Source organism: Ciconia boyciana, chromosome 1 (genome assembly GCF_034638445.1).
Source record: "Ciconia boyciana chromosome 1, ASM3463844v1, whole genome shotgun sequence".
Taxonomy (NCBI): Eukaryota; Metazoa; Chordata; class Aves; order Ciconiiformes; family Ciconiidae; genus Ciconia; species Ciconia boyciana.
Genome location: NC_132934.1, coordinates 190,412,848 through 190,439,550, shown reverse-complemented (window position 1 = coordinate 190,439,550; position 26,703 = coordinate 190,412,848). Strand labels below are relative to the sequence as shown.

At 42.3% G+C, this 26,703-nt stretch overlaps 1 protein-coding gene across 2 annotated transcripts in view; it reads right to left on the bottom strand.

Annotated features, from left to right (window-relative positions):
• The window catches only part of WDFY2 (WD repeat and FYVE domain containing 2), a 68,098-nt gene extending 59,318 nt beyond the window's left edge, over positions 1 to 8,780 (bottom strand). Inside the window, exon 1 of one of the 2 annotated variants that reach the window (XM_072850271.1) lies at positions 8,478 to 8,780. In XM_072850271.1, the coding sequence (XP_072706372.1) occupies positions 8,478 to 8,614 (137 nt within the window). In that variant the 5' untranslated portion in view covers positions 8,615 to 8,780. The remainder of the gene's footprint in view (positions 1 to 8,477) is intronic. The other variant, XM_072850272.1, reaches the window with a different exon arrangement.
• Between the last annotated feature and the right edge of the window lie 17,923 nt (positions 8,781 to 26,703).

Genomic DNA, 26,703 nt, shown 5'->3' with positions numbered 1-26,703 from the left:
TGCTTAAGAATACAATTAAGCCTTTATTTGCTATTATAAGTGAATTCGAAGCCGAAGGTAAATTTACCAAATTTGTACTCGCTGCTGGAGGTGCAAAATCTCATTATCTGTCCTGTTCTAAACACAGGCAAGGATCTTCTCTCCATATCCCTTCAAGACAGGGCACTGTATTTGCTCTATCACCTGAATCCAGCTAATTCTAATCCAGATAATTCAACCTGGTGGCAAAATAGGCCAATTCACATTAGGACAGCCTTTTCTCAGATTTCTCTCTGCGGGACTCAACTCCTAAGGAAACTGCTATTACAGACTTGTAAAGGTCAAAAGCATTGCCTTCTGGGGCTGATCGATCACTACCATTATTTCAAAAACCTGCTAAGAACATCAATCTTTTACCTCACAGTAAGAGGGAACAGTACAGGATTTTGAGAATAAAAGACAACGTTAGATCAAACTTCTTGGTAAACTTGGCAGCAGAACAGCAGTGCTCTTCTACCCAGAACTGTGCTTTGGCATTGCCTTCGATTCAGTGTTCAAAACCTTGAGTTCCCTGAAAAACTTAATTTAAGTGGTGAATACACATGGTATGACAAGCAAAGCCCATATGTTCAAAGTCTGGCCAAGGTTAGTTACACAACGCTATTTCCTGCAGCCTGACTAAGAGAAAAATTAAAACACCACTTTTTTTAACCCAGCCTTCACAACTGTTCTCCCTCTTATGAGGGTGAAGGCTGTATTTTGTCTATCTAAAATTTCAGCACGGTCTAATTTGCAAAATTTATTACCTGCTTTCTGATAGCCAAATATCCATTTTGACCATTATTTATGTGCAGTTTCAAGCCATCAGGCACGCAGAGTGTGACATATGAAGAACCCTGAGAGATGCATATGGTTTCATGATTATGTAAAGCTCCCTCCCTGGATGGCTGCCTGGTAAACTTGCCCTCTCCTGCTCCTCCTTTCACAAAATTGTCCTTTTTGTTCTCCAGACTTGCTCCAGCCACTCACCCAGCCTGTTTGCTGGGGTACTTGCCTTGCCTGTGTGGATGTTTTTGTTTTATAGTTTTCCCATTCACTGCATTTCATACTTCACCTCACAAAAATATAAAGATGGAAGTTTTATTTTCTCTTTCCTAAAACGACCCACGCAGGACAAGGCTCTGCTGAACAGGATGCGTTCCACTGCATGTGGCTACTATCAGCACCCCACAGCTGCCGCTCCCGTCCCCTCCCACAGTGCCCCATCCCAGCCTGCCGCATCCTGTGGCACCACGGCTGCATCCATCACTCCTTCACACCATATGCAGAAGGGAAACAGCTGTGGTTTTTCTTGCTCCTGTCTTTGCAACAGACTACACTAGGGACTACTGCAATTCTCATCAAATCCCTAGGCAAATACACACAGATACTGGCAGAGTTTTATATAAAACCACTTGTATTTGACAGGTGCGTGACGGAAGCACCATGGGCAAGGCAATTAAACATGGCTTCTGCAGTGCTTTTATGTGAATGGCCTTCCAATGTCCAAGAGGTTACAGGGCACAGAACATAGTGATGTACAGAAGATACTTGTGCAAAAGCCAGTTGCTCTCCTTAGGGCATTGCGCATCATTTACAAAGTTTTTAGAGCTCCCAAGCACAGGAGCGGCGCATGCCTGCATTATGCCCTCCCATTTTCTCCTTCCCATTTGTACCCTGAGCCGCCAAGTATATTCTGACTTCTCTTAAGACTGTTACAAACAACATTTTACAAAACTTGTGCCACTTTTGAGCAGTTCTCTTGCATGTATTATCACATAGCTGAAAAATGTTGCTGGGAAACCTGTCCACAGATCACTGTCTGCAGATACCATGCATGAACCAGTGCAGCTGGAGAAAGGGAAAGAAAAAAACCAAAGAGTCTGCCTCAATAATCAAAATCCTATAAGGTAGGTCAAACAAGCTACTGACATATTTCTATTGTGCTACAACTTCACATGCTATTTGAGAGCTCCAGTCCGCTAAGTGACCCTCAATGAAAGGCCAGTCTTACTGAACTAGCCCGGTAGCTTCAAAACTGTTGCAATTCCTTTATTTTAAGGTATCGCAGCCATTTAATGCTGTAGCATCACTGCCTCCTCTAGCCATCTTTAGCTTTAGGAGAAAAACCAACAAGTTTCCTGCAACAGTACATTTTTAGATATATGCTGGCTCTGTACTGCACATACTCCATAACCAGCATTTGTTTTTCTTCCAGGGGCCACAGGGCACACACAGAGGTGGCATTGTGCAGTCCCCTCTCAGCGAGGAGCATTGTTCAGCTGCAGAACTGGAGAGACTGCAGGGGAAGGTCACCAAGCCTGACAGATGCGAGAGATGCTGATGAGAGATCCAGTCTCTGTGTAAGCAGATGCCAATGAAATTAAGACGGGGTCAGTGAAGACAAGAAGGAAAACAAGACCTGGTTAACGTGGGAGGCAGATGCACCATCCTGAAACTTGCTGCAACTCAAGAGCGTTGTTCAGCGACTGGTTGAAAAAGAGGCTACCATAAGGCAAACGGAAGGTGTATTAAGTAGCTCTTCTTATTCCAAATAAAGCTTGTAAGATAAGAAACATGCTTTATACCTTTTATATAAAAAATAATCTCTAAAACAGAGAGGTGAGTAAAAACCACAGCTCTAAATGCTCAAGCACCTAATGTTCTGCTCTGTTTTGATGACTAATTACGCTGCTGAAACTGGGTCCGTACAAGTCATGGTCCAAGCCATGTCATAGCACATTTTTGCAGCTGGCACCTTGCAGTTAAGACATGAACTTAATACAACTGCAGGAATTGCACCAATTTATGCATTGACCTACATGAACTAGCAGTTCCAGGACAGGTCAAATCAGAAAAACAATACTAAATGCTAGTGCTTTAAATCTTTAACTGACACTAAGTACTTGGGGGAGAGCATCCTAAGGCAAGGGATATACAAGCTCTGGCAAACTTCAACAAGTCGTCTCCTTGTAGCACAAAGTGCCACAGGGGGGTAAAAAAAAAAATACATTGCAAGTTCTCCCACAAGTTACTAAGTAGAGTTTATCATCCCTGACAAGTGCTCAGCAAAACATTTTACGTGCTAGTTCCCGGACTTTGGCATCTCAACAGGATACATGTTAGTCAAATCAGGAACAGTTCCTTTTCAACATCTGCAACAATTTCTGATTCCAAGAGCTTTTGGACGTCCTGTCTTGTCTTAAACCTCTTGCCAGCACCAACTTCTTTCACTCAAACAGCCAGCACTAACCTCCACCCTGAGCTTTATTCCAAACACAGTCATCAAGTTGCAACACATCCAATTAGTTTAAAAAAATTCAGAGCAAACAAGTTGCATCTACAGCAATAGGTCTCTTATGAAACTTTGCACTGTTAATGTAGAGTTCCTTCATTTCCTCTCAACAATTTTGTTGGTGACGGATGTTTTTATCAAAATTTAAAGAACCTCCAGGCAGGGACAAGTCTCTTTACACCTGTGAAGCATCCACACCTTCTGCACTGCTTGAACTACTGCTCAACCTGGGTGTGAAACCTACAGGCTTAGACCAAGAAACATACACAAACAGCATTAAAATCAGTTCTCTCATCACCTGCACTTCTGCTGCAAACCAACAGCCACACACAAAGCAGAGCGGCCGTCAGTGACACAGCCTGTGCTTAGATGAGAATTACAGACCTGTATAGCAATCATACTGCTGGGCAAAGCAATCACTTTCTACCACTCCACCACAGGAGAAAGGAAACCCAAAGAGTTTACCAAGGGTCTGTGGTTCCTTGCACTCTGCCTGGATGCAGCACTGAGTGAAGAACCTCACTTTTCCATTAGAGGTATTTCACAGGCATGAAGTATAATGCTATATGATTTATGTTCTGGATCTGGACAAGAAAACCACACGGAGCAAAAGATTGCTTTTGATATATTCAAGGGTGGAAAGATCACACTTCTCTGTGCTAGAAGGCATGTCAGCAGGACGCCAAAGACAACACCCACATTTCTTGTCACATATGCACATTCCCATTCCTAGTTCACCATTAGTTTAGCAAAGTCGAGATTTCATCTACAAACGAGTCATTCATTTTTTTTACCCCCTAAAAAACCTGCTAGTTAGCATACCCAGAAGACAAACCTTGGACAACAGCTTAAGTGCACATCTGCATTTAAAAACCTCAAACTGTAAATCAAACTTAGCAATACAAGCTCTGCACAGTTTTCTCTATGTGAGATGAAGACACTAATATGAATGCGGATGACAAACAGTCTGGGCTCACTGTTTATGCAGTGATCCATACAAAGAAGACGAGACATCTCAGTTCAAAAGGAACTTAAGATGATACAAGGTAGTGGAGAAGACAAAGGTCTCTGTTCCCTTATTTAAAAAAAAAAAAAAAAATCCTACAGCATAAATATTTTTCTCCTAGGCTTTGTCACTTTCTAGGGGACTAGAATGCCTGTTTTTTAAAAAGAAAAGATTTTTACAATTTTCAGTTGACTATGAAAGCTTTTACCTCCCATGAATACTTTAAGGAGAACAGTTCTTGACTGCAACACCTACATTTCCAAGGTCTGTAGCATGGAAGTGAGCACAGAACTCCCACCCAAAAGACGGCACAGACCAGGGTTCATAATTACCAGGAAAGTTGCCTACACCAGCCCATGTCTAGGATTTCCTCACCTACAATATAGCTAGTGGAAAAAAAGATGGCTAGTGGCGAAGTGCAGGTTTACCACAATGACACCTAGCCCCCTCCTGCCAGTCTTGCACCGTGACACATGATCAGCACATCAGACACCCAGCTGAATTAGCACTCACATCACTGGCAGGCTCTTGAGAAACATAGAAGTGTGCCAACACCAAGCAGAACTGCTTGCACTGAAAGCTGGGTGAGTCAGTGCACCTCTCCCACCGTATACTCATGCTCAGGTAAGATTAATGACACTAAATCTTCTTCGGAGCATGGAGTTACGATGTGTCTGAACTTGACATGCCAGTGACCTATTTTTCAGATGTGCCCAACACCCATATCTCCTTCTGAAGGCAACAAAAGACAAGGACACTCAGCAATTTTGAAATGGTAGCACATGCTTTTAACACACGGGAAGCTGATGACAGCTTAGGGCCAGCTATGCATATTAGGAAAATCTAATTTTAGCTTCATGTGTAGCACCTAGGGCATTCAATGTTATGGATCACTCAAGACTACACTTTTGGATATATGTGTCTGTTAATTCCACCTGTTTGCTGGCAGGCAAAAGAGCATGGATGAAAGCTAATAATTTATTTCTTATAGCCCTCCTGCATCAGATTTATACATTCTTGGATAACAAACGCTGCCACTCCTTTAACTCTCACCTGCCTAGACAGGTGCATCCCTTTTCCTTAGAAGGAAGACACAAAATAAAATTACATCTTATCCCTCCCAATGCACACCAGTTGTACTGTAAAGAGATACCGGCTCAGTCTATTTTGCCCTAGTAAGGAATCAGCCAAATTAACTAGGATTAGGACACAATGCACATCATTCAACTAACATGACTGACCAGGATTCAGAAGAGAAAATATGTAGACCATACAGGTGATGCACACTGAAAAGAAACTCCAACCTTGCAGGTTATGTAAAGTTTAGATAATCTAGTTAAATAAGTAACCCCCCCAAGATTCCTTCTTTCCCCCTCTATGCCATTCTTTTTGAGGAATAACCACACTCTCATATTACTTAGTTTTCTCTTTTTTTTCTTAAAATATGTGCATGTGTGTGCTACAAATACAACGATTCAGGGCTATATAATACATTACTATGTCTGCAAGCTATAGCTGAAACCACTTCCGTGCCTTTTAAAACCAGATAAAACCACTGGTGCCAGCCAAAAATAGAGACTAGAGACCGGGCTCCTGTTTTGAAGGGTTTACGGGTATAGAGCCACATCATGCACTAAAGAAAACCTTTAAAGCAGTACCTAGTTGTCATGTATGTTAAGACTACTAGCAGCTTCAACAATTATATGTTCAGCCATTAACCAGCGAACCAATGGAGAACTCCCTCCTCTTTGTCTCCAGAAGACCCATCCTCACCAGCCTGAAGCAAGCGCTGGAGATGGCAAGTCGTTCCAGCTGAAGCTCCCTGCAAAAGTTTCAGAGCGTTTCTCTCATATGAGCAGTACATATCACAGGCTGGGAAACATGGTCAAAACTCATTTATTTGGCTAACAAGTACAGAGACAGATAACATCTCCATAACCGTCCCTTACAGTTTCCAGGAATCTCTAAAAGCTCTCCACATTCCAAGGCCATTAAACAACCATGTCAACACTAACACTAGAAGGCAGGTCCAAACAGGAAAAGGTACCATAAGGATCTACACAAGCCTAATCATAACCCACAGGTATTGAAAGTCTAGTAAACTTCCACCCCAGGTATCCTGAAACCTCCAAGTTTGACTCCCAACTTGCTATTCCTTCCAAATAAGTTTTAGACTCTGAACCTTTTAATTACAATAAAAATGCTAATGCAGGCAGAAAATGAAAGAAAAAGCCATCAATCAACATCTTCATGCCTAAAGAAATAAAAGGCACGATCATAGCTTACAGCATCTCAAAGACACTGCAAACCAGCCCCACAAGGAGGCAAATTAGCTGGTTAGTGCCTTTAAACAGAAAATAGCCTGGGAACATCCAGACTTACTACAGTATTTTAATGTCCGTAGAGCTATCCTGTATCAACAGCAAAATTTTAGACATCTAGCAGCAGATTTCTTTATCCAGTTTCATCAGCAAGCAGGACCTAACTGACCCACACCAGAGGTTTGCTCTGGGATGGGAAAGAAGAGGGATGGTTGCTCATGAACCAGCAAGTTTCTTAGTATGGAACCCCTGGTTTCCACTTCACCACTTGTTTCTTGAACCCGACATCTCAGTTATTAGTGAAACAAAGATCTCTGATCAATCCCTTTCTCTACATAGAAATATCAACTTGGAGCATCAACCTATTCTCAACAACTCACACATGCTAAAACAGCAGAAGCTACTTATTTTTTATAAGGTGGGGGGAGAGGCAGAGATGGAGAGAGACACCTATACAAGAGCAAATGAATTCCAGGAATACGTTCTTACAGATAAAAAGAATTGGCTGAGTAAGCCTAACAAGCTACAGTGAGCCAAAACACACTCAAGCTTTATTCAGCATCACAACAAATACATAAAAAATGTAAAGACAATAAAATGATGAGCATGTAGCAATGTAAAACTCTGCTTAAAGTCCCTTTGACAGTGTACTTGTTTTATGTAGCTCAGTTTCTCTTGCTATGAGGCATGACAGTTCACTTGAAGACCACAGCGTTGATTAACTTAAGTGATCTTAAATTTGCACAGATTTGACAACTAGCTGAAAACTAACTTACAATGAGGACAAAGACGAGATGAAAGAAATACTGACAGTTTTCCAGAAAGCTAGCAGAGACATGAAAGCAGACACTCAACAGGATAACAGGCATCCAAGAGAAACAGCCCACCAAAAAAAAATTGAGAATCAAAACATATTCACACATTGGTCAACATTTGTCTTTCAAGCTGGGGACACAGGTTACACTATGCACCTGAGTTGCCAAGAAATTTTACTTAAAATAATTATTCATGGACTCTGCAAGAAAAATAAGCTCTTACTTTAAAGGCAGGCACCTTCAGGATGGAGTTTTGAAGCTCCAGCTGCAGGGCTGAATTAAGTTTGAGCTCTTTCAAAAGAGACAGAGCTGCCTCTGGGCAGCCTCAGACCCCGCACAGCTCAGCTAAACGGCCTGAAAACATTCTCCTCTTTGGCAGCTTTACAACACGGGATTTAACTCCAAGATCTTATCACTGATACATGGTATTTTTAAACAATTACCAAGAAACGTTTGGAGAGGGGAAAGGGGAAACAAAACTACTGTTTTAGCCAATGCCACCGCAATCTTTAGGCAAGGTCAAAGACCTCCACAGTCTCCCCGGCAATCCTTGTGATGAAGGCGATCTCAAATCCCATTTTACCCACGTTAAGAAAAGTCACTCGAGTCCTGCAAGTTTCAGCAGCGCCCCAGCCCCACTCACTGCCCGGACCCAAATGGCGGTGGGGGAGGAGATGGACACCAAGATGGAGACCTCTGCCCCAAGCTCCTTCCCCTCCAGGACCTAAATGCGGCTGCCTAAAGCAATGTCCCCATGCTGGACCACCGCCACCCGCTGAGGCTTGCCTGGACTCCGCTGGTGGAGTCTACGGTCACAGCAGTGATGGTGGTGCTGGTCCATCACTACCATCACTCGCCGGTGATGACGGTGGACCACCACGGCAGGACCCGTCACCTCCACCATCACTCGCCGGTGATGGTGGTGGCCCACCACCGCAGGTGTGGTGGTCCGACGAGCGGTGGTGGAGGTGACACACCACCGCCGCGGCCCCACGGGACCTGTGGACGCCCGCTCCCGGTACCTGTCCTCGGAGACGCTGATGACCCCATCCTCCTTGGGCACTATCGCTGCCATGTTCACCACCTCCTGCGAGCCCTCCACTTTGTTGAGCAGGAGGGGCTTGCGAGTCAGCGCCTTGGGCTGAGGCTCCGCCGCCATGGGCGCCGCGGGGCCGCCGGGCACCGCTGCTGCGGCTGGAGGACGCTGCGGCCGGGGGAGGCTGCGGCCGGGGGAGGCGGCCCGTACTGCCGGGGCGGAGGAGGGACTTGCCGGAGCCGGGCGCCGCCGCGGCCTCCCTGGAAGCAGGAACCAACGCGGCGGCGGCGGCGGCGGCACCGCCCCCGAGCCGGGCTGGGCTGGGCCGGGCCGGGCGGGGCGGGGCGCGGCGCGGTGGTCGGAGGGGGGGAAAATGGCGGCCGGCTGCCGCCATCTCGCTGTGCTGGGATGCGGCGCCGCGCCTTTGCGAAGGGAAACCGTTAGCCAGGCGGTGGTTTAACCACTCATCTCCTTCAACGGCCGCCCTCCTGGGGCGCGGGCTGTCCGGGCCGAGCGCGGGTAGCCCTCGGGAGGCAGCTAGGTAAACGTGTCCCGCTTCTGACAAGTGCCTGCCGCTCCTCCGTTGGCACGGTTAGGCTGCTTTGCTGTCGGTCCCGTAGTCACGTTGCTATGATCCCTTTTGCGAAAGAAAGAGGAGTAAAGATTAAACGGGGCGATTGCTTCCCTCTGTACTTTTTCCTATCAGTTTATTTTGGGACTGAAGGTCAGCACCTGAGATAAAGACGGGATTTCTGCAGCTACATTTGACAGTAGGACCTTGCTGTATTAAACTTCCTGTAGTATTTTCTGCATCACACGACGTTTACATAATGGAACAATTTCTACGTGAATTTCGGTGTTGAAAATGGGTGAAATAAAACACGGGGCGAGCCCGGGCAGAGGTAACGCTCAGTACAAAGCCTTGCGGCAGGCAGGGGTTGGCAGCAGGTTTGCAGCACGGCAGGGCTGCTTGCGCGATGGCAGTAGAAATTCACTATTGGAGAGCTTATTCCTAAGGGGAAACACAACAGACTTCCAGCAGCTCATATTCGGGAAGATGCTACTTTTCACTCACATTTTCTGATGGATTCATTGAGGTCCAAGAAGGTCAGATAACTTACCCAAAGCTCTGTGCTAAAGCTAGTGAAAAAGCACTTCTTCCTGAGGTATACGCCAAACTTTCATAATCTGTCTCAAAAGATTCTGGAAAGTCATGCTCAATGTCTGAACTGTTGTCCTACATCATAGAAGTTGTCAGCAGATTGGAAAGAGTTATTTCAGCTGTAACTTTAAATTTACCCACACTAAGCCAACAAGCAGCAGCTCTCCGTGAAAAAATTCAGTGCTCCTGCCCATCAGCAGAAAAACTGAGGAGACTTTTAAGAGTTCAGGTATGAAAAACTCAAAGATCGGGAGTTTACTTTTTCTCTGGGAGTAATATACAGCGGCATCAGCAACAGAACAAATCCTGATTGCCCACTCGGCACCTATGTTGCCTATGTAGTAGGTATAGGCAACAGAGGAAAGATAAAGCAAATTCTTTGGGGCAGAAACTAAATTTTCACAATGTTTAGTAATCTGTGTTATGCTAGACACACAAGCAGTATCTGCAGGACCACAGCAAGACATTTAAGCTTTACTCGACTAAACTATTTGAGGTTCACAAGTGTACTGTGGAGGGAAAAGTCTGGTCAGCAACAGCCAATGGCTGTATAACAGCTTGTAGGAAATTAATCTGCAGTCTTATTTCCCAGAGGGTATGTGATCACATTAGATAACATCTCTTTCTCACAATTCTTAGAAGAGAACTACTACTAAAGAGGCAAAGACCAATCCTCTTACCGCTATGGATGATCCTGCGGTCCTAGACTAGACCTACAGGTAGAAATGCTTGTCTTGATACTTGATGAGACGTGAGATATTCTTTGAAGATGTCAATATACTTGATAGCTTTCAGAATGGATGTGTATCTCAAATTGTCTTTTAAAACTGAAGTCTGGCAAGGTCTGCTGTCTTTGCAGTTTTTTGCATTCAAGACTGGGCACTGTGCAACACTGGCAGATAAACAGGGGCTGAGAGTATGCTGGAGACAACAGACTGCCGGCTCTTGGGAGACCCAGAATATTTTTTGCCAAACAGGCCTTTAAGGAAGCACGTAATGGAGAAAACTAATGTCTTGATAGGGAAAGGCGTAGTTCACAGGACTGGAAGTAGGTCCTATGTATCCCCCAAATTAGCTGGATTTTCTTCAATTGCCTATTAAGACATATTACATTTCCCTATTAACCTTGTGTCTCCTATATCCTTAAATAGTTTCAGGCCCAACACTATTCCTTCCAGGTTTAAGACACTGGAGGAAAACACTGAAAGGAGGGCATGCATTTTGGACCAAAGCCAAATAATAATTTGCTGAAATCAAATATATGCTTTATATAAAGGTTTGATCTTTGGAAATAAGTTACCCTTTGGGAAAAAAACAAAAAAACCCAACAAAACAAACAAACAAAACAACCAAAAACCCCCACAATGCAAGAGAGGATCCCGTGACCAGTCAAGATAAAAATCTCAAGGGCATGTTTTAAAGCTTATTTGTAACGGTGACTTCCTCTGCAAGACCAGGAAGGCTCTTGAATAATAGAAAGGTGTCCTGAGGTCTAGTACATCACTTTACCAGGTGTCCAAACTTGACATCAGTGCTCTACTCTCCCTTATAAGATGGGGAAATATGGTTGGGAAATTATTGCACACAAAAGCAGTTTTGCTATGACTGAGGGAAGAAAAAGTAATGCATGGGAAACTGGGGAGAGGAGGAAGGGGAGCAGAGAAGAAATAGAAAGATTTCAAAGTGAGACGGGAACCTGGAGCTTCCCCCTGCATTCTATACGACAGGCTAAAAGAATATTTTCGTAATGGTGGAAAAGGCATTGAAATTACCAACAAGACATGAGTGTTCTCCCAGGTCTACCATTGTCACACACAATTCAATAAAAAACTTTTAAAAACCAGTTTTCCCATAATGACAAAAACAAACGGACAAACTAACGGACAGAATCGCTGTAGACATCAAGTTTAATGAGTACCTAGAGAAGCAAAATTAGAGTAGTTTAGAAAAGTGTTTCCCCATATAGTTGAAAAAAATCAAGAAAATAAATCTTTTAAATACTTCTTAGCAGTTTTTTTTCATTTTCTGTCATAGCTTTCATGTGAAATTGCATGGATTAAAAATATTGCTAGGACCGAAAGCAAGATGACTTAGTAACTGAATTTGAAGCCAAGAAAAGCAAGATTATTCAGTTCTTTTTCTGCATTAAAAAAAAAAGTAGGGTTAAGCATTATATGATGCTCCTCTGGTGTGTGCTTTTTGCAGGTAATCATAAAAATTACATGGAAGGAAATACTTGATTTAAAGGTTCTTTTTCTTGTTAACATAAATTCTGAATGGGTAGAAAGTGTGGTTACTAGTACAGTATGCTTGGATTATTTGAACTTTCTTGGAAGAGTATATCCGTCAGTAACATGGAGTGAAAAACAAGCTGAAAAATGCAGCTTACTTTATATTGAATTAATATTACATCATCTTTGTTTCTTAGCATCATTTCTCTTACTCTGCGTTTTGGCATGCCAGCATGGTAAATGAAACATCCTTCCCTCTGTTAGTTTTGGCCTTTATTTTCTTGATGCAGGTTGACTTTCACTGCTTTGATTTGGACAGAGCAGAATTAGGCTGCCTGCCTATGAGCAATAATACTGGCTCAGGTATTCACGTGCAGGATGAAGAGAGAAGACCTCTGGGGAGAAGCAGTGCTGGTTTGAACTGCTTTCACACACAGTGGAGCCACTTTCCATGCCCTCGTACCGCACCAGAGTCTTGGAGGACTTTCTCCAATTCCTCATCTGCAGTCTTGTTTGAGTCTTGGGAGTTGGAGTAAATTGAATTCCCCATCTTCCCTGGCAATTTGCTTTAAAAGCTGCTCTCTGGCTCCATCTTCTGTTTTGTTTGTTGATTGGTTTGGGGTTGATTTATTTATTTATTTTGGTTTATCACAGTGAGATTCTTCTGAGTTTTACAAACTAAATTTGTTTAAAAAAGTAGGCAATCACGTCTTGTGTGACAGTTCAGACAAGCAGGAGAGAATCCCGACCTGCAGGTCGCAAGGGTGGCCCAGAGAAGAGGGAGCTGGAGGGTCTCCAGCTCTGCTGTCAGCCCTGGTTTAGATGCTCCTGTCCGCAAAAGTGTTACTTCTCTTACAAGAAGAGGGGAAATCCCTTGGCCGAAAAGCCAGCAGCATGTTCTGTTTTGGCGTAATTGTAACTTTTCTGCAAAATTGTGATCATTACATGATCTGGCAACATAGTGACATCTCGCATACCTTTCAGCTAAAACTGGCAAGCACTGGAGCCACTGAGTAGGAGTAGGGCAATTTAATAAACAGGTTGGCCTCTTTGTGGATACTAAGAAAAGCAATCCTTTTATAAAGTGCTCAACAATAATAAGAGTAATATTAATAATCCCAAGAATAGGCCTTTATTCAAAAAGAAAAACTATTTTATGGCGATTAAATTTTAGGCCCAAACTATTCAACACGTGCCCCCTTTGAGCCATTAAGTGATCTGATTCCAATCGCTCTCACTCTGCAAGAAGGGAACTAGTTGTGGGAGCAAAACTGCACTTTGACTGATTCAGTGCTTAAATTTAAGACTGCTCTGTTGACAGCGAGCCAGATTTCGGCTTCTGAGGCCTCTTCCTCAATCACCCATGCAAACCCAAAGAACTTATATACACAAAAGATAACCACATAAAAAAGATAAAACCACTTGGCAACAAGTAGAGCTGCCTCTCAATAGCCATCAAACGTGGCAGTCTTTTATTCTCTCCCATGCTTTTCTTCTCTGCCTGTTTGTAAGCTAAATGTTTTCCAACTTTACAGTATATGGGATTTACAATTACTTCAAAACTTGCACTTCTATGCAACTGCAAAAATGCATGCTTAAAATTCTGTCCTTCTTGTGTTTTGTCAGCAGTGATAGCCTTCATAAGATAGTTACTGAAAAATATTTTTAATTTCAGATGCTACATCATTCCTGGAACCATGTGGGAAACAAATATAGATGAGCTCTTTATATAGAAAGGCAAACTTCACAGAGCACCAAAATGTTCCGTGGAAAATTCACTTGTCCATCTCGCTTAAAAATACAAAACTTGTTATAAAAATGCACCTTCAAATTTAGACGTTGCTCCTTATTTTGCTCCAGGTATTTATCAGTCACACAATGAATAGTACTGCCTATCAACATTTCTATTAATAAGCCCTACATGCTCATTATGACAGTTTTCTTCTATTTTTCACTAGTTTTGTTTTATGCGGGCATTCAGAAAATGAGGACCTATCAGAAACACAGCTTGAATCTGCTGTAGGTCAAAGTTATGGAGAAAAAGATTATCTTTAAAAAATATGGATGGCAGTATCACTGTGTAACACCTTATCGAGAAGAAATACACTCATTTTTAGCTGCCATGCAAGTGCTGTTGGCTTTGTAACTGACTGTGAACATGTGAGAACAAAAAAAGTGATGCTGTGTCAGTGTGTGGGCTGCAAATGAGAACTCCTGGCTCATCCATTTTGCCCCATAAGCAGTTCTGGCATTGTATGCAGTCTTATTGCTGTTTCCTTTGTCCTCATTGATCCTGCTATAGTATTACTCACATTTTGGACTCCCGATTTGCTGTAAAAAACCTCTGTAATTTAATTCACTGTCTTTTTGGTGGAACTTTCTGACCACTAATTCTTCTAACCTCATTATTCTTGTATTTTTCTAGGCCTCAGGACTTCAGAACTTTTTTTTCTAAATCTTCCTTCCCTCTGTGATATTGAAGAATCATGGAGTATTGTCAGTAAATATATTTTCTATTTGGAAAATGCATTAAAATCACCTATGTAACCTGCTTGAAAGGTAAATAAATTTATCTTACATAATGCACAAGCTATATGAAAGCTTTGAATTATTTCCTTTTCTTTCATCTCAAGTGTACAATTAAGAACATGCCCAGGGAATATCAAGGAACATTTTCTTACAACAACTTTTGTCTTTCAGCTTTTTTTTTTTTTTTTTTAAATTTTCTCACTTTTACTGCACGCGGGCCTACTGTGGGTGTTGTTAGGTTGACAAAATGCTTTCAACCATCTGAAACCTCATGAGGTTCAACAAGGCCAACTGCAAGGTCCTGCACCTGGGTCAGGGCAATCCCCGGTATCAATACAGATTGGGGGATGAAAGGATTGAGAGCAGCCCTGCAGAGAAAGTCTTGAGGATGCTGGTGGATGAAAAATTGGACTTGAGCCAGCAGTGTGCGCTTGCAGCCCAGAAAGCCATCCGTATCCTGGGCTGCATCAAAAGAAGCGTGGCCAACAGGTCTAAGGAGGTGATTCTGCCCCTCTACTCCGCTCTCATGAGACCCCACCTGGAGTACTGCGTCCAGCTCTGGGGTCCACAGCACAGGAAAGACATGGATCTGTTGGAGCAGGTCCAGAGCAGGGCCACGAAAACGGTCAGGGGGATGGAGCATCTCTCCTATGAAGAAAGGCTGAGAGAGTTGGGGTTGTTCAGTCTGGAGAAGAGAAGGAGCCAAGGAGACATTATTGCAGCCTTTCAGTACTTAAAAGAGGCTTATAATGAGAGAGACTTTTTACCGAGGCCTGTAGTGACAGGACAAGGGGCAATGGTTTTAAACTGAAAGAGGGTAGGTTTAGACGGGACATAAGAAATTTTTTTACGAGCAGGGTGGTGAGGCACTGGAACAGGTTGCCCAGAGAAGTTGTGGGTGCCCCGTCCCTGGAAGTGTTCAAGGTCAGGTTGGACGGGGCTTTGAGCAACCTGATCTAGTGGAAGATGTCCCTGCCCTTGGCAGGGGGGTTGGACTAGGTGATCTTTAAAGGTCCCTTGCAACCCAAATCATTCTGTGATTCTATGATCTGAGCATATAAAGAGAAAATAAAACAAGAAAACTATTATTAAACTATTAAACACTGCTTTTTGCTTGCTAATATTGAAAGTACCTAGAAGTAGGTGTGAAGGAATATTTTACAAAAAAAAAAAAGTCTGATACAATTTATGGCCAAAAGATCATAACAGTGCTACTGCTAACAAAGCTCTAGCGTCATTTTAATATGCATTTTTCAACAGGAAGTTTTTAGAGCTGGGCAGTTTTCTTGAAGTCAAGCCATTTTGTAGGTTACCCCTTACTGCAATTACATGGAAAGCTTCATATTGTACAAAACAAGCATCTGAGTCTTTAAAAGAATAGGTAGACCCTCGCTAAAGCTGCCAATTTTTGTTGACTCAAACCTGTGACAAAAGATTGCTTTAAAAGCTTGCCGTTCCTGAAGCAGGGTGGCTGAACTCCTCCTTTCTGTGGAAAATGATTCCTGCAAAGAAGTCCTGAGAAGCAGCTTGAGAGCAAAATGGCAGAAGTTTCAGTGTATACAGGGACTTATGACTCAGCACCATAGGGCTGTTCAAGGAGTTAAAAAAGAATCCCAGATTGCCTAATCAAACTTTTTCATGTCTTATTCTGTGCAAATGTTATGAGTCACCTTCACTTTATCAGGTAAGTCAGGATTTCTGGCCATCACCACAGGAAGGGGTTCCTCAGCCTGTGAGCACATATATACAAACCAGTGATGCCACACTTAGATGGGCACTATCGCAGATGGTGTTGTGGAGCATTTGGTTCCCCGATTACCTCATGACCATTCCTGATAAGTATCATTTTTATTCTAGATAGATTACAGCCAGAATGTCTGATTGCTTTGAACATCTTGCACAGTAGTAGGCCCATATGTCTATAGTCAGAATCTGCAGAGTGCCCTTTGATTTTGAAGAGAGAACCATATCTGAGTCAGGTTTAGCTGCTTTGGGGAGACATCCTTTGGGACAAGAGTGGGTGTGGAAGCACTAGCCCATTCCAGGACAGCCACCAAATGAGAAAATTCATTAAAGTGGGAGAACTACTCCTTATTTGTAAAATAGTAAATGCTCTAGAGACAAGAGGCCACACGTGTTTGGAGGGGAAAACCAATTATTCAGTCATGTCCTCATCTGTAACTTGGTGACCTCCTTGTGTAAAAATATAATCTGACAAGACAGTAGAAATACCTCTGTGAAGACTGAGGAACTGGTGAATGTACATCTTGTACCTCTAAAAGTGGATGGGGAAACTCCAAATGGGAAAACAAAGAAACCCCCCAAGTCAGTCCCATCTGGGGGACTGACTGGAAAAAAAAAAAAAGGGTCCGACATTCTCAGGAGTTTTGATTAGCCTCTGATGTTCAGGCTACCTGGCCCCAGAATAGCCTCTGTATTGTACGCTTAATATGAGCACAGGACAATTTTCACACAGAGGCTCTAAATCAGGTATCAGTCTCAAAAAGAAAGGTGCTCAAAATGCTCCATATGAGGCCAAGGGATGCTCTTGAAGTCAAAAGACCTTGTCTAGTGTGTTAGATCAGTTCACAGTAATAGGAGGGAACTAGGGCAATAGTTATTTTTCATTAAACCATGACAACATTGTAAGAGTTGGCCATATTAGTGCTCCCAAAGTGTTCAAGTGAGAAGACATTGGAAAAGGGACAGGTAGTAATTAAGAGCATGTAAAGACCCTCAAGTTGTAATGAATGAGTGCTGAAATAGGTGTCTCCATCTGAAAAGCCATGTGGGTAGGTATGCATGTATGCATATACTTAAACACATTAAAAAAAACCCAAACAAAACAGAAAACCCACAAAACCAGACTAAAAAAAGAAACCTTTCCCTAAAGCTAGAGACCCCAAGGCCAAAACTGTAGCAAGAAATTCTGGTACCTGCTCCAGGATGGGTCCAGCTCTATTAGCTCATAAAACAGACCAGCAATTGTTCTTTGGGTTCTGAGGCCAAACAGTGTGTCCCAGCTTGCATCACAGAACTACATTTTCTTCTTTCCCCAAGAAAGAGTGATGATGTAGAACTGCCTTTGTGGAAATAGTCCCTGCTCCATGCTGTCTTCCAAGCTATGTCCAGGTAGCATCTGAGAGCTTGCTAAGAGTTGTGTGCCAAAACTGCCAGGTAACATGCTTACAATTCAATTGTAAGAGCTCTGCATAGCAGTGCCTGAGCGTTGGCCTCTGAACCTTACCAGTGTAGATCCAGCTGATGAATCTTTCTCCAGGTTTTTGGTACCTTCCAGTCAAGCAGTATGGCCACAATGACCCTTCCACTGTGGGAGCAGATACCAACAAGACATCTAGCAAACTTCTTGGCATTCAGGAGCTAGGTGGTGGGAGTCCCAGGCAGCTGCCAGGAGCCCGACTGCTACAGGAGCACTTGTGTGCAGGCAGTCCAGTTTCTCTCCCCTTCACAGTGGCACACAGCAAAGTATGGGCCATCCTCTCAAGCACTTCACTGTGCAGATTCACATTCCAGGGACTTCGGCATCTGGCTTGCAGAAACCCTCCACAGGGATGTCTGATCGGACCTGTATCAATCAGCGTTCAATTCCTTGACTCCCTCCCCTGTGAGAGGAGTGCCAGATGTTAGGGACCCTATTACCTCCTCTTTGATACAATCCTGCCCGATATTTTTGTTCTTCCAAGTGCTGATAACTGAAAGACAGAAAAAAACGGAAGAGAAACTAGGACAACTTTCCTATGCAGGGATGGACTCAATCCTGATCTGAATGGGGAGGAGGAAAGAGGGAATGGTTGTGCAGCTGCAGCGTGATTTTACAGTGTGAACACATCACTAGCCGGGGCTAATGATCTGGCTCCAGTGCCTCCGAATCCTCTTGTAAAACTACATTTGCCATATGGATAAAAGTGGCAGTCAAAGAGTCTTTCCTGCCATGGACTTTTCTAGGCATCTACCCTTTCCCCAACTTGAAGGCTGGCAGTGCCAGTTCTGACTTGTATTTATGGAAGTACTTTTCCTTTGAAATTATATTTTGATTAATTTCAGGGGGTTTTATTCATGTCCTTTGTTTTTGGCCAGAAAAATATGGAACTATGAGTATTTATGTACGCACACATTCATGAACATAAACATTCAAAAGAGAATGAGGGAGAAATACCACTTCTGACTGACTAGGCATAACAATTCTGAAGTGAAAATTTATACACATTTTATGTTTTTGTTTTTTAATAAAGGGTGACATGCTGCCCTAGTGCTGACTTGTAGCAGAAGAGATTAAAAATTCTTGGACCATCAGTAGCAAGAAATCACAGGGCTGTACTTACAGAGGTCATTAACTGTCCAGACATCTGTTGGGTAACAAATTCTGCTAAACATAGATCATGAAATGGTTCTTGAATTATGCAGAGGATAATTTCACAATCCAGAAAACAGAGAATTCAAGCAGAGAAAAAGCCATGTAAGACCTTCTTATTGCCAGTTGGGGAGGAATTCACTACAATGTCAGAATTACAGGAAAGGTTGGTGCTAGTGGCAGTGGTCTGCTGGATTGCTACTGGTGCGATAAGGAACAGATTTAGATGATGGCCACAATTACAGTCACCTACTCCACAAACTAACTGACATTATGGACAAATTGGCCATATTAATTAGAGAGACACCATGACAAAAGAATCTAGCTAACTAGACAAAAGTAAAAACCCCAAATGTCTTAGTGAAAACTACTGTAAAATGTGTTAACACACGAGCAATAGATTTCAGTATAAAAAAAGGGAGTTAGGAAACAATGAGCAGATGCAGCAATGGAAAAATTGGCGCTATGGTGGAAACAAGCTGGAGCATTCCAAATAATATATAAATTAAAGCATAAGAGACCCTAATTTGCCTTGAAAAAGGAATACTGTCCCATTCCCTGTAAGTTAACTGTAGTAGCCAGTTGGTAGAGGATCACAAGTGAGTCCAATTATGCTGCACGGGACTATAATTGGGCTAAAGGGCTGTCACTTACCTCTGAAATGAGAGCTCGAGTGATATCTGTCAACCTTTGGAAGCTTTTGCTGGATCAGGAGTTACTTATTAGCTGCTGCAGAAGTCAAGCACACAGCACAACCAATCATTGAAAACACGGAGAGTGAAAACACTTGTCAGGGCAAATGAGTAGTTTTGGCTTTTTTCCCTCGGCCAGCTGAGGAAAGCCATACTGAATATCTAAGTAGAAATGTCAAGAAAAACATATTGGAACTTTTTCTGAAGGAAAAGACAAGATAAAGAGGACCTGAAATGGAAGATATGAAGAAAAATAAGAATTGATCAAGGAAAATAAAATAAAAAAAAAACCAACCCTGCAATACCTTGAAAGTAAATGGCATGGATATAATAGTTAAAAGCCTGATTTTTTGTCTCCTTTGCATGTTAAGTTTCATCTTCCTTCAAGATCCCAGTTATATAAATCACTGTTAGCTGTGTATTCACAACTCACATAAACCAGCCAACATGAATGCATATAACAGTGTTAGGGCCCTAGGAAAACAGAAATAACAGAAAATAGAAATACCTCAAAGAGGGAAGGAGCAGGAGAAACTCAGCAAAAACGTTACATTCATCACACAAGCAGTGTACACAACACACTCTGCCAAACCTGGAGAAGTGTACACTTAGTGTCAGCCTGAATTATGGGATGGGCTTTCTTGGACTTTTTATTTTGGACCCATGTTTGGAAAATAACCATAAACTGTATATTGCCTTAAAAATGGCTTACCAACAGGAAAATATTAGAACTGATCCCGAAACATTCAAGGCTTTCCGATTGCAACATCATGAAACTGAAAGCCATCTCCAACAACAAAAGAACTCATCGCTGACCAAAACAGCACTGCTTGGTGAAGACTGTTGTTATGAAAAAAGGTTACATTTGTAATTCAAGGTTCATTATAAGCTGGTCTCAAGTCAGTTCTAAAATTTGCCTAATGAGAAATCCTTTTGTAATCTCAACTTGGTAAGAATTATCCTTCTGTGCTTTTCAAAGCCATGTTTTAAGTGTCCTTCCTCCCTGTTTGAAATATTTCTAAAACAAGACACTATTTTTCTGCAAGTTGGTGCAAGACAGATTTGCCCACTGTGGCATCCATTCAAGTTTTCTGTAACAAATAGGCCTTATATCAGGGCTTCAATGTTTCTGTACAAGTAGACCCCCCCCACCCCCGCTTCATTTTAACTGTACCTTTTGAATAACATGCTCAGCAAGTAGTCCCAAATACCTAGCCAAAAGTGCTTAAAGTCAGGGAGTACAGATGAACAGATTTCTTCCCTGGATAAGAACAGGTTTTATCAGGTTTGTTTTACTCTAGAAGACCTATGTCTGTGATTTATAGATGGCTTTTGTAGAGATTTCCAATTAGCTACTAGTTGAGATTGGATAAGTTTTCATTTAACTGCTAAGTGGCAAAAGACAGACCAACTGGTCTGTATTCCATTTGACACCAGTCATACCAGCTACTTTGTAGAGAGCAACCAAGTGCATCTTTCTTTTAGAGTGTATTTTGATTTTGGGCAAAAGATGGCAATGCATAAGATCACATTTAGAGTAAAAGCTGGATAATGAACTTCTACAGCGTGGCAATATTTTAAAGAAAGAGCTCCCAGCTCTCAAATACCACATGCAGGTGTGATACCTCAGTGGGAAGCAATTTAGGGATAAATGAATAATTCTGTCCTCTTGTTTAGCAAGACTATACCCATTACATTGGCCATTAAAAAAGCAAAAAAAAAAAAAAAAAGAAAAATACACCTCGTTGTTTTGCCTCCCTGGGAACTGCTTGTAGAGTATCGTTTAGCTGTAACTGCTTTATACTCCAAGCTGACTGTAGCTGCAATTGGTGTCCCTTAGCCGCTCGATTAGTTAGATAAATTCTGCACGCCTGTGTCTGGGATCCATGGTAATGGAGTTACGTTGCTATGCTATGAAATGTGCGGGAGGGTTCAGTACTTCGGGAAGGATATGATTTCTGGGGCTACTGAAACTTGGTAGTGTAGGCAAGAAGGAATGCTTGGAGGAAGGAACAAAAGAAATAGCTGGAACGGTGACAGGGGATCGCTCAGGTCAGCGGGTACGGGCAGGGCACTGACACCCCAGGAAAGCTTCCCTGGGAGGGATGTAACAACCATCTGAAAGACTGTTTAAAAGTGGTGTTGTGGGGGAAGAATATCCCAGTTCTGTTCCTGTCATCCTGAGAAGAGCCTGCATGGCAACATCGTGTGTTACAGGTATTTGTGTGGAGGACTGCATTAATCCCTTACCATGCACACAGGAGCTTTTAACCAGAGCTAGAAGAAGAGAAAGCTAAATAAAAGCAGGGTGGACTGCTACAAATAATCTCTCTCAAACTATCTGATAGATATAACTATTATCTCTGGCCGTCCTGACAAGAGAGGATTTTTTTTTTTTCCCTGGCATAATAAGCAAAGGTCTCCTCAGACCTGTTGTTTTAGCAAATGCAGAAGACTCCTCCTGTCTTCAGGGCCTGGGGGAAGCTGAGAAGTCTGTACCAGTATTCCCCTGGGCACTCTGGTGTTATCAGGAATCAAGTGGACTGCTGCTGCCTGCTGCTAGCAGCATCTCAAGAATGGAAAATAAGTTCAAGAAGAAAGAAAGAAAGGAAAAAAAAGACAGGTAAAATATCTTAGCTTTTGTATGCTAGAGGGTGTTTTCTGTTCTCTTTGGGTCTTGACACGCCAGCTGAAATACCCAAGAGACGGAATAAATTTAAAGGCCCGGAGCTGAGACAGGTTTTTGTTCTTGACCAGAATCCCACCTTAAGTGAAAGGAGCAATGTTACACATCAGGTAGGATATAGAAGAACTGTAAATCTATTTGAATTCTCATAGGTACTACCTCATTACAACTGTAATTTTGAAATTTTTTTTTAAGCAGCTTTCTCTGTGTTAGATTTAATATTCCCCCACGGTACCAAATAGGAGAGGTCCTGCTCTGTTAAACACTGTTAAATAAATATGAAGACAACTCATTGCCTATAAGACCTTTCAATCTAAGGCCAGTAATTCTAAAGAAAAAGCATGTATCAAACATATAGTTTGATTTTAATGACAAAAGCCTCCTTATTTCTATTCAGGTGCCTTGCAACCTCTCCATCATTAACTGACTGACTTCTGCTGTCACAGCACAGAGGGTCTTCGAAGAGATTAGTTTTTCCTCTGAAACTGATCTTACTGTGCACTTCTGTCACAACTTTCTTTGGAAGAACCTAAGTACTTCACAAATATTCATGAACTTAGCCTCCCAGTACCCACATTCAGTCTGTACAGTTAGAAAACAAACTGTATCAAACTAGTATAATACCCGTTTCCTTGCATTTCCACATTAACTATTCTTCCCCTGGATGGTACACTGCTGTTCACTGCGGTTCCAACTGCTGAGCCAGGAAACAGCAAGGGATTTGGATGACTGGAGGGGTGGTGGGGAATACAAAAATCCCTAGGAAGCTTCAAAGGCTATCCTCTGGGTTTCCCGATGGACGGACAATGAAAAGGAGGCTGTGTTTGAAGGTGGGCCAAGAGAAGCCAGAATGCAACTTCTTTTAGAGGTCATCGTTCTGCAAAGGGATGTAGTTTCACTGTGTTCTGGTGCTGGGGAAGCCAAAGTACAGACTTCTAAAAGGTGCTAGACAGTTTCAAAGGAAGGCAGCTGCCTCTGCAAATTTTAGAAAAATAGGCATCCTCAGTCCAAGTCCTAGAACATACATAAAAAACTGAGATCCAGTTATCTTAATGTCACTTTTCTGAAAATTTTTTGGGATCACATCTTATCTGATCCCAGCCTTCTCAGTCTAGGATGAGTTTTATATGTTTACCTAAGCTACCTAAATTATAAAATTAAATCAGTTTCTCTTTGGTAACAATTTCAGGAAGAGAAAAAACAGTAGGGTCAAAACCCACTGAATTGAAACTAGTAAAAACAATCAAAAACCCCAACAATATAAGCTGCCATGTATGCAAGACAAGTGAAAAATAAAATTTTATTTATTAAAAAAAAGCAAGTAAGTTGAATGCACAGAACTTGGCTAAAGGAAGACTAAAAGGAATAGGACACAAGTATTAAAAGATAATAAATTGAAACTCAGAATGCTGTATAAAGATATATATTTTAATGATAAGCAGTAACATAAAATTAGACAATGGAAAACATAAGACTTTTAAACAGGGAAAAAAAGTTTAATGGTGACAATCTACAAGGCTACAGAATGGTATTCTAAAGGAAGCTCTGAAAAATTTACCTGTGTCATTAAAACCTGGACTGACCAAGATCTTGAAATATTCTTTGTGAAACAATTCTGTATTGAGAAGGAGAAAGCCAATTAAAAAAAAAAAAAGTTATACTGTCAATTTTGGTTCTCAGACCTGCTTGAAGGTCTTTAGCATAACATTTTCCATTCAAGCCTGCAGTTTAAGACAAAATAAGGCTAACTATGTCATAATACAACAAAAATCTCACAAATATCGACTGGGAGAAGAAGCTGTTTAAGGAGAAACCACAGTAACAGCAAATGATACCAAAATGCTCTTCAATTTTTTCATGTGATGCTTTTTTTCAGGTATATTTTCATACTTATATTTGAGTTTTGATTTATTGACTTAGCATTCAAATTTAAAGTGAAATTTGCATTTTTAATACCATTTTATTTGTCCCCAAATGGACAACACCCATTCTGAAAATCAGAAAATTAGTATTCTTAGACACACATATACATTCATGCTTCCTCATGGATGCATGACAAAAAACAAACAAAAACTGTATGAAAGTAGCTGGAATCTTTTGCATCGTCAGGACAGCAAGAGTATTCCTCCAGACAGAAGCACGCTGAAATAATTCATCTAGATTTAGGAGAAAAGGTAGAACTGGCTGGTTTAGACTACGCATGGGGTATAACTTTGCCCACCATATAAAAAAGCTGAAACCAAAGAAAGATGCATCTGTTTTCAGTGACAGCCTCAAGCTCTCTCCCTGCTCAGCTGTGTCAGCTCTACCAGTAATGAGCATAAGCACTAATATCACTGGGTTTTTTGTTCCTTCACAGTAAATCTCCCATACAGATTTATAAATGTGACTCTGATGGCAGTACTAGCCATTACGACTCTCACATCAAGAGGCTAATACACACTTAGGGCTTGGGTTGATTATCTATCTTTGAAAGAATCTTTCTCAATATTAATCAAATTGGCCCGCTCCCAGCAGAAAAGTACTAATGCCTACCACAGACAACACACACCCAGCCTTGATTCTGCCCTATAGGGGATCTAATATGGATCTAATGTAAGATGCAGAGGAGTGGGAAGAACTGCATGTTCCAAATGGCTTCAAAGATAACAGCAAAAAGCAAGTACGTACAGAAAAGTACAGTAAAGTGGTTTTGCTTGTATAAATCCCATCGGAACTGCATACAAGTTTTGTCTGTGGGATTCTTCTATCAGTGATGATCACCAGGGCTGAGGGGACTAAGGGTAGAGCAGGCCCAGCTGCTTCAGTCCCACCTTTCTCTTGTGTTGGTAAGAGAATTACAGTGTGCCTACAGCTTGCAATTTTCAAAGTTGATTCAGAATTCATGCTGGTTTATGACCGATTCTACCACTAAGAGTTAATATGGCTTTTTTTCCCCTCTCTCTTCACTTACTGGCAACAAAACTTTAAAATTCCAAATGACCCTCCAGGATTTATGCAAAGCCTCCATGGCCCAGGCTGCCTTTCACCATGACATTTTCCTGGTATGGCAAGGACTCTAAAATGCCTTTTTTCCTTCACTTTGGAGGAACCATTCCAGAAGTTTCCCATTTTTCGGATGCTCTCCAAGAAGATACATGATGCTTGACATGTAAAAGTGACGCTGTTTTTATTAGGACGGTCAATGAAACATCAGCAACATACAAATAGGAGAGAGGATGGCATGTCTGAAGAATATGCCTATCTCAGAGATTTAAAAGGCAGCCAATTAGAGGCCAACATCATACACTCACTCAACATTACTCCCAAATGAAGTTACTAATCCCAAGGCATGATCTGTTAAAGCAGCACTGCAGCCTTTACTTAACCACTTGAATCCCACCACCTTAGGGAGACAATTACTACCCTAGCAGCAGCCAGTCTTGCTGTCCTTAGGAGCTGCAGAAGATACCTGCAACTTTCTGTGTGGAGTTGAGGGGAAGAAAGGTGTCCCAAGACACCTCTGTAGAGAAAATGACTGTGAACCAAGTCTCTCCGATAGTCCAAATGTTTTACTGTGTAACAGGGGCTGGCATGCAGCTGGACTCCAGGGCAACCTGGCAACGCGGCCTCTGCGGCACCTGCTGGTTTGCTTCCTCTGACAGCAGGGATTCAGATTAACCAGCAGAACCTGGACCAGAACAACCTTGCCACCAGTCACGAGACACAGCACCGCTGCTGGAGCTCTAACATTGGACTGCTGGGAAGATACAAGAGCCACTAGGCGCACACGAGCTTGGCCACCCTTACTACCACCAGCAGGATCCACACTGAGAAATACTCATAGTAAAAGATGTTGCTTCCAAAGAAACCCAGTCACCGTATTTTGGTCTGCACCAACTCCAAAGATTCCTTCCCAGCTCTAACAGGGTTCTTGAGACTGGAGATTCCTTAAGGGCCTTGAATGGTGAACTGGGCTGAAAGGATGCGTCCCTGACTTCACCCCAATGCCTGAGAAGGGATGGCACAGGTCACAGATGCAGCCCCGACATGAAAGCCAAAATAAGCTGCTCACAGGCATAAGAATGCATACCAATCTGTAATGGAAATATGATTCTATCCCTCTCTCTTCCTAGAAACTAAATGCTAATCTTTCATTAGTCTGGGGGGCGGGGAGGGGGAAGCCCAAACCAGCTCTTGCCTAGCAAGACAGAAATCTTGCCTGGAAGAGCAAGATGAATCAAACCAGGACACTGCCAATTTTATCTTGAGAGAAGGAAGGAGCACAGTGGCTTCTTACCTTCTAGAGCAGTGGCTGTGGGAGCACATCAGCTGGATCAGGGAAAAAAATATCAGTTAGATAGGAAGCAGAGCAATCTCCTGAACAGATTATGCTAAGAAATGGCTCCGGAGTTATTGCTCCAAGGCTACGAGAGCAGAAATAGCAGAGACTCAATTGCTGGGGGAAAAAAACCCAAACCACCAAACAAACAACAACTGAGAACAGAGATCTTCGTCATTAATTGGTTGGAAACACTCCACAATTATATGATTTATAGGA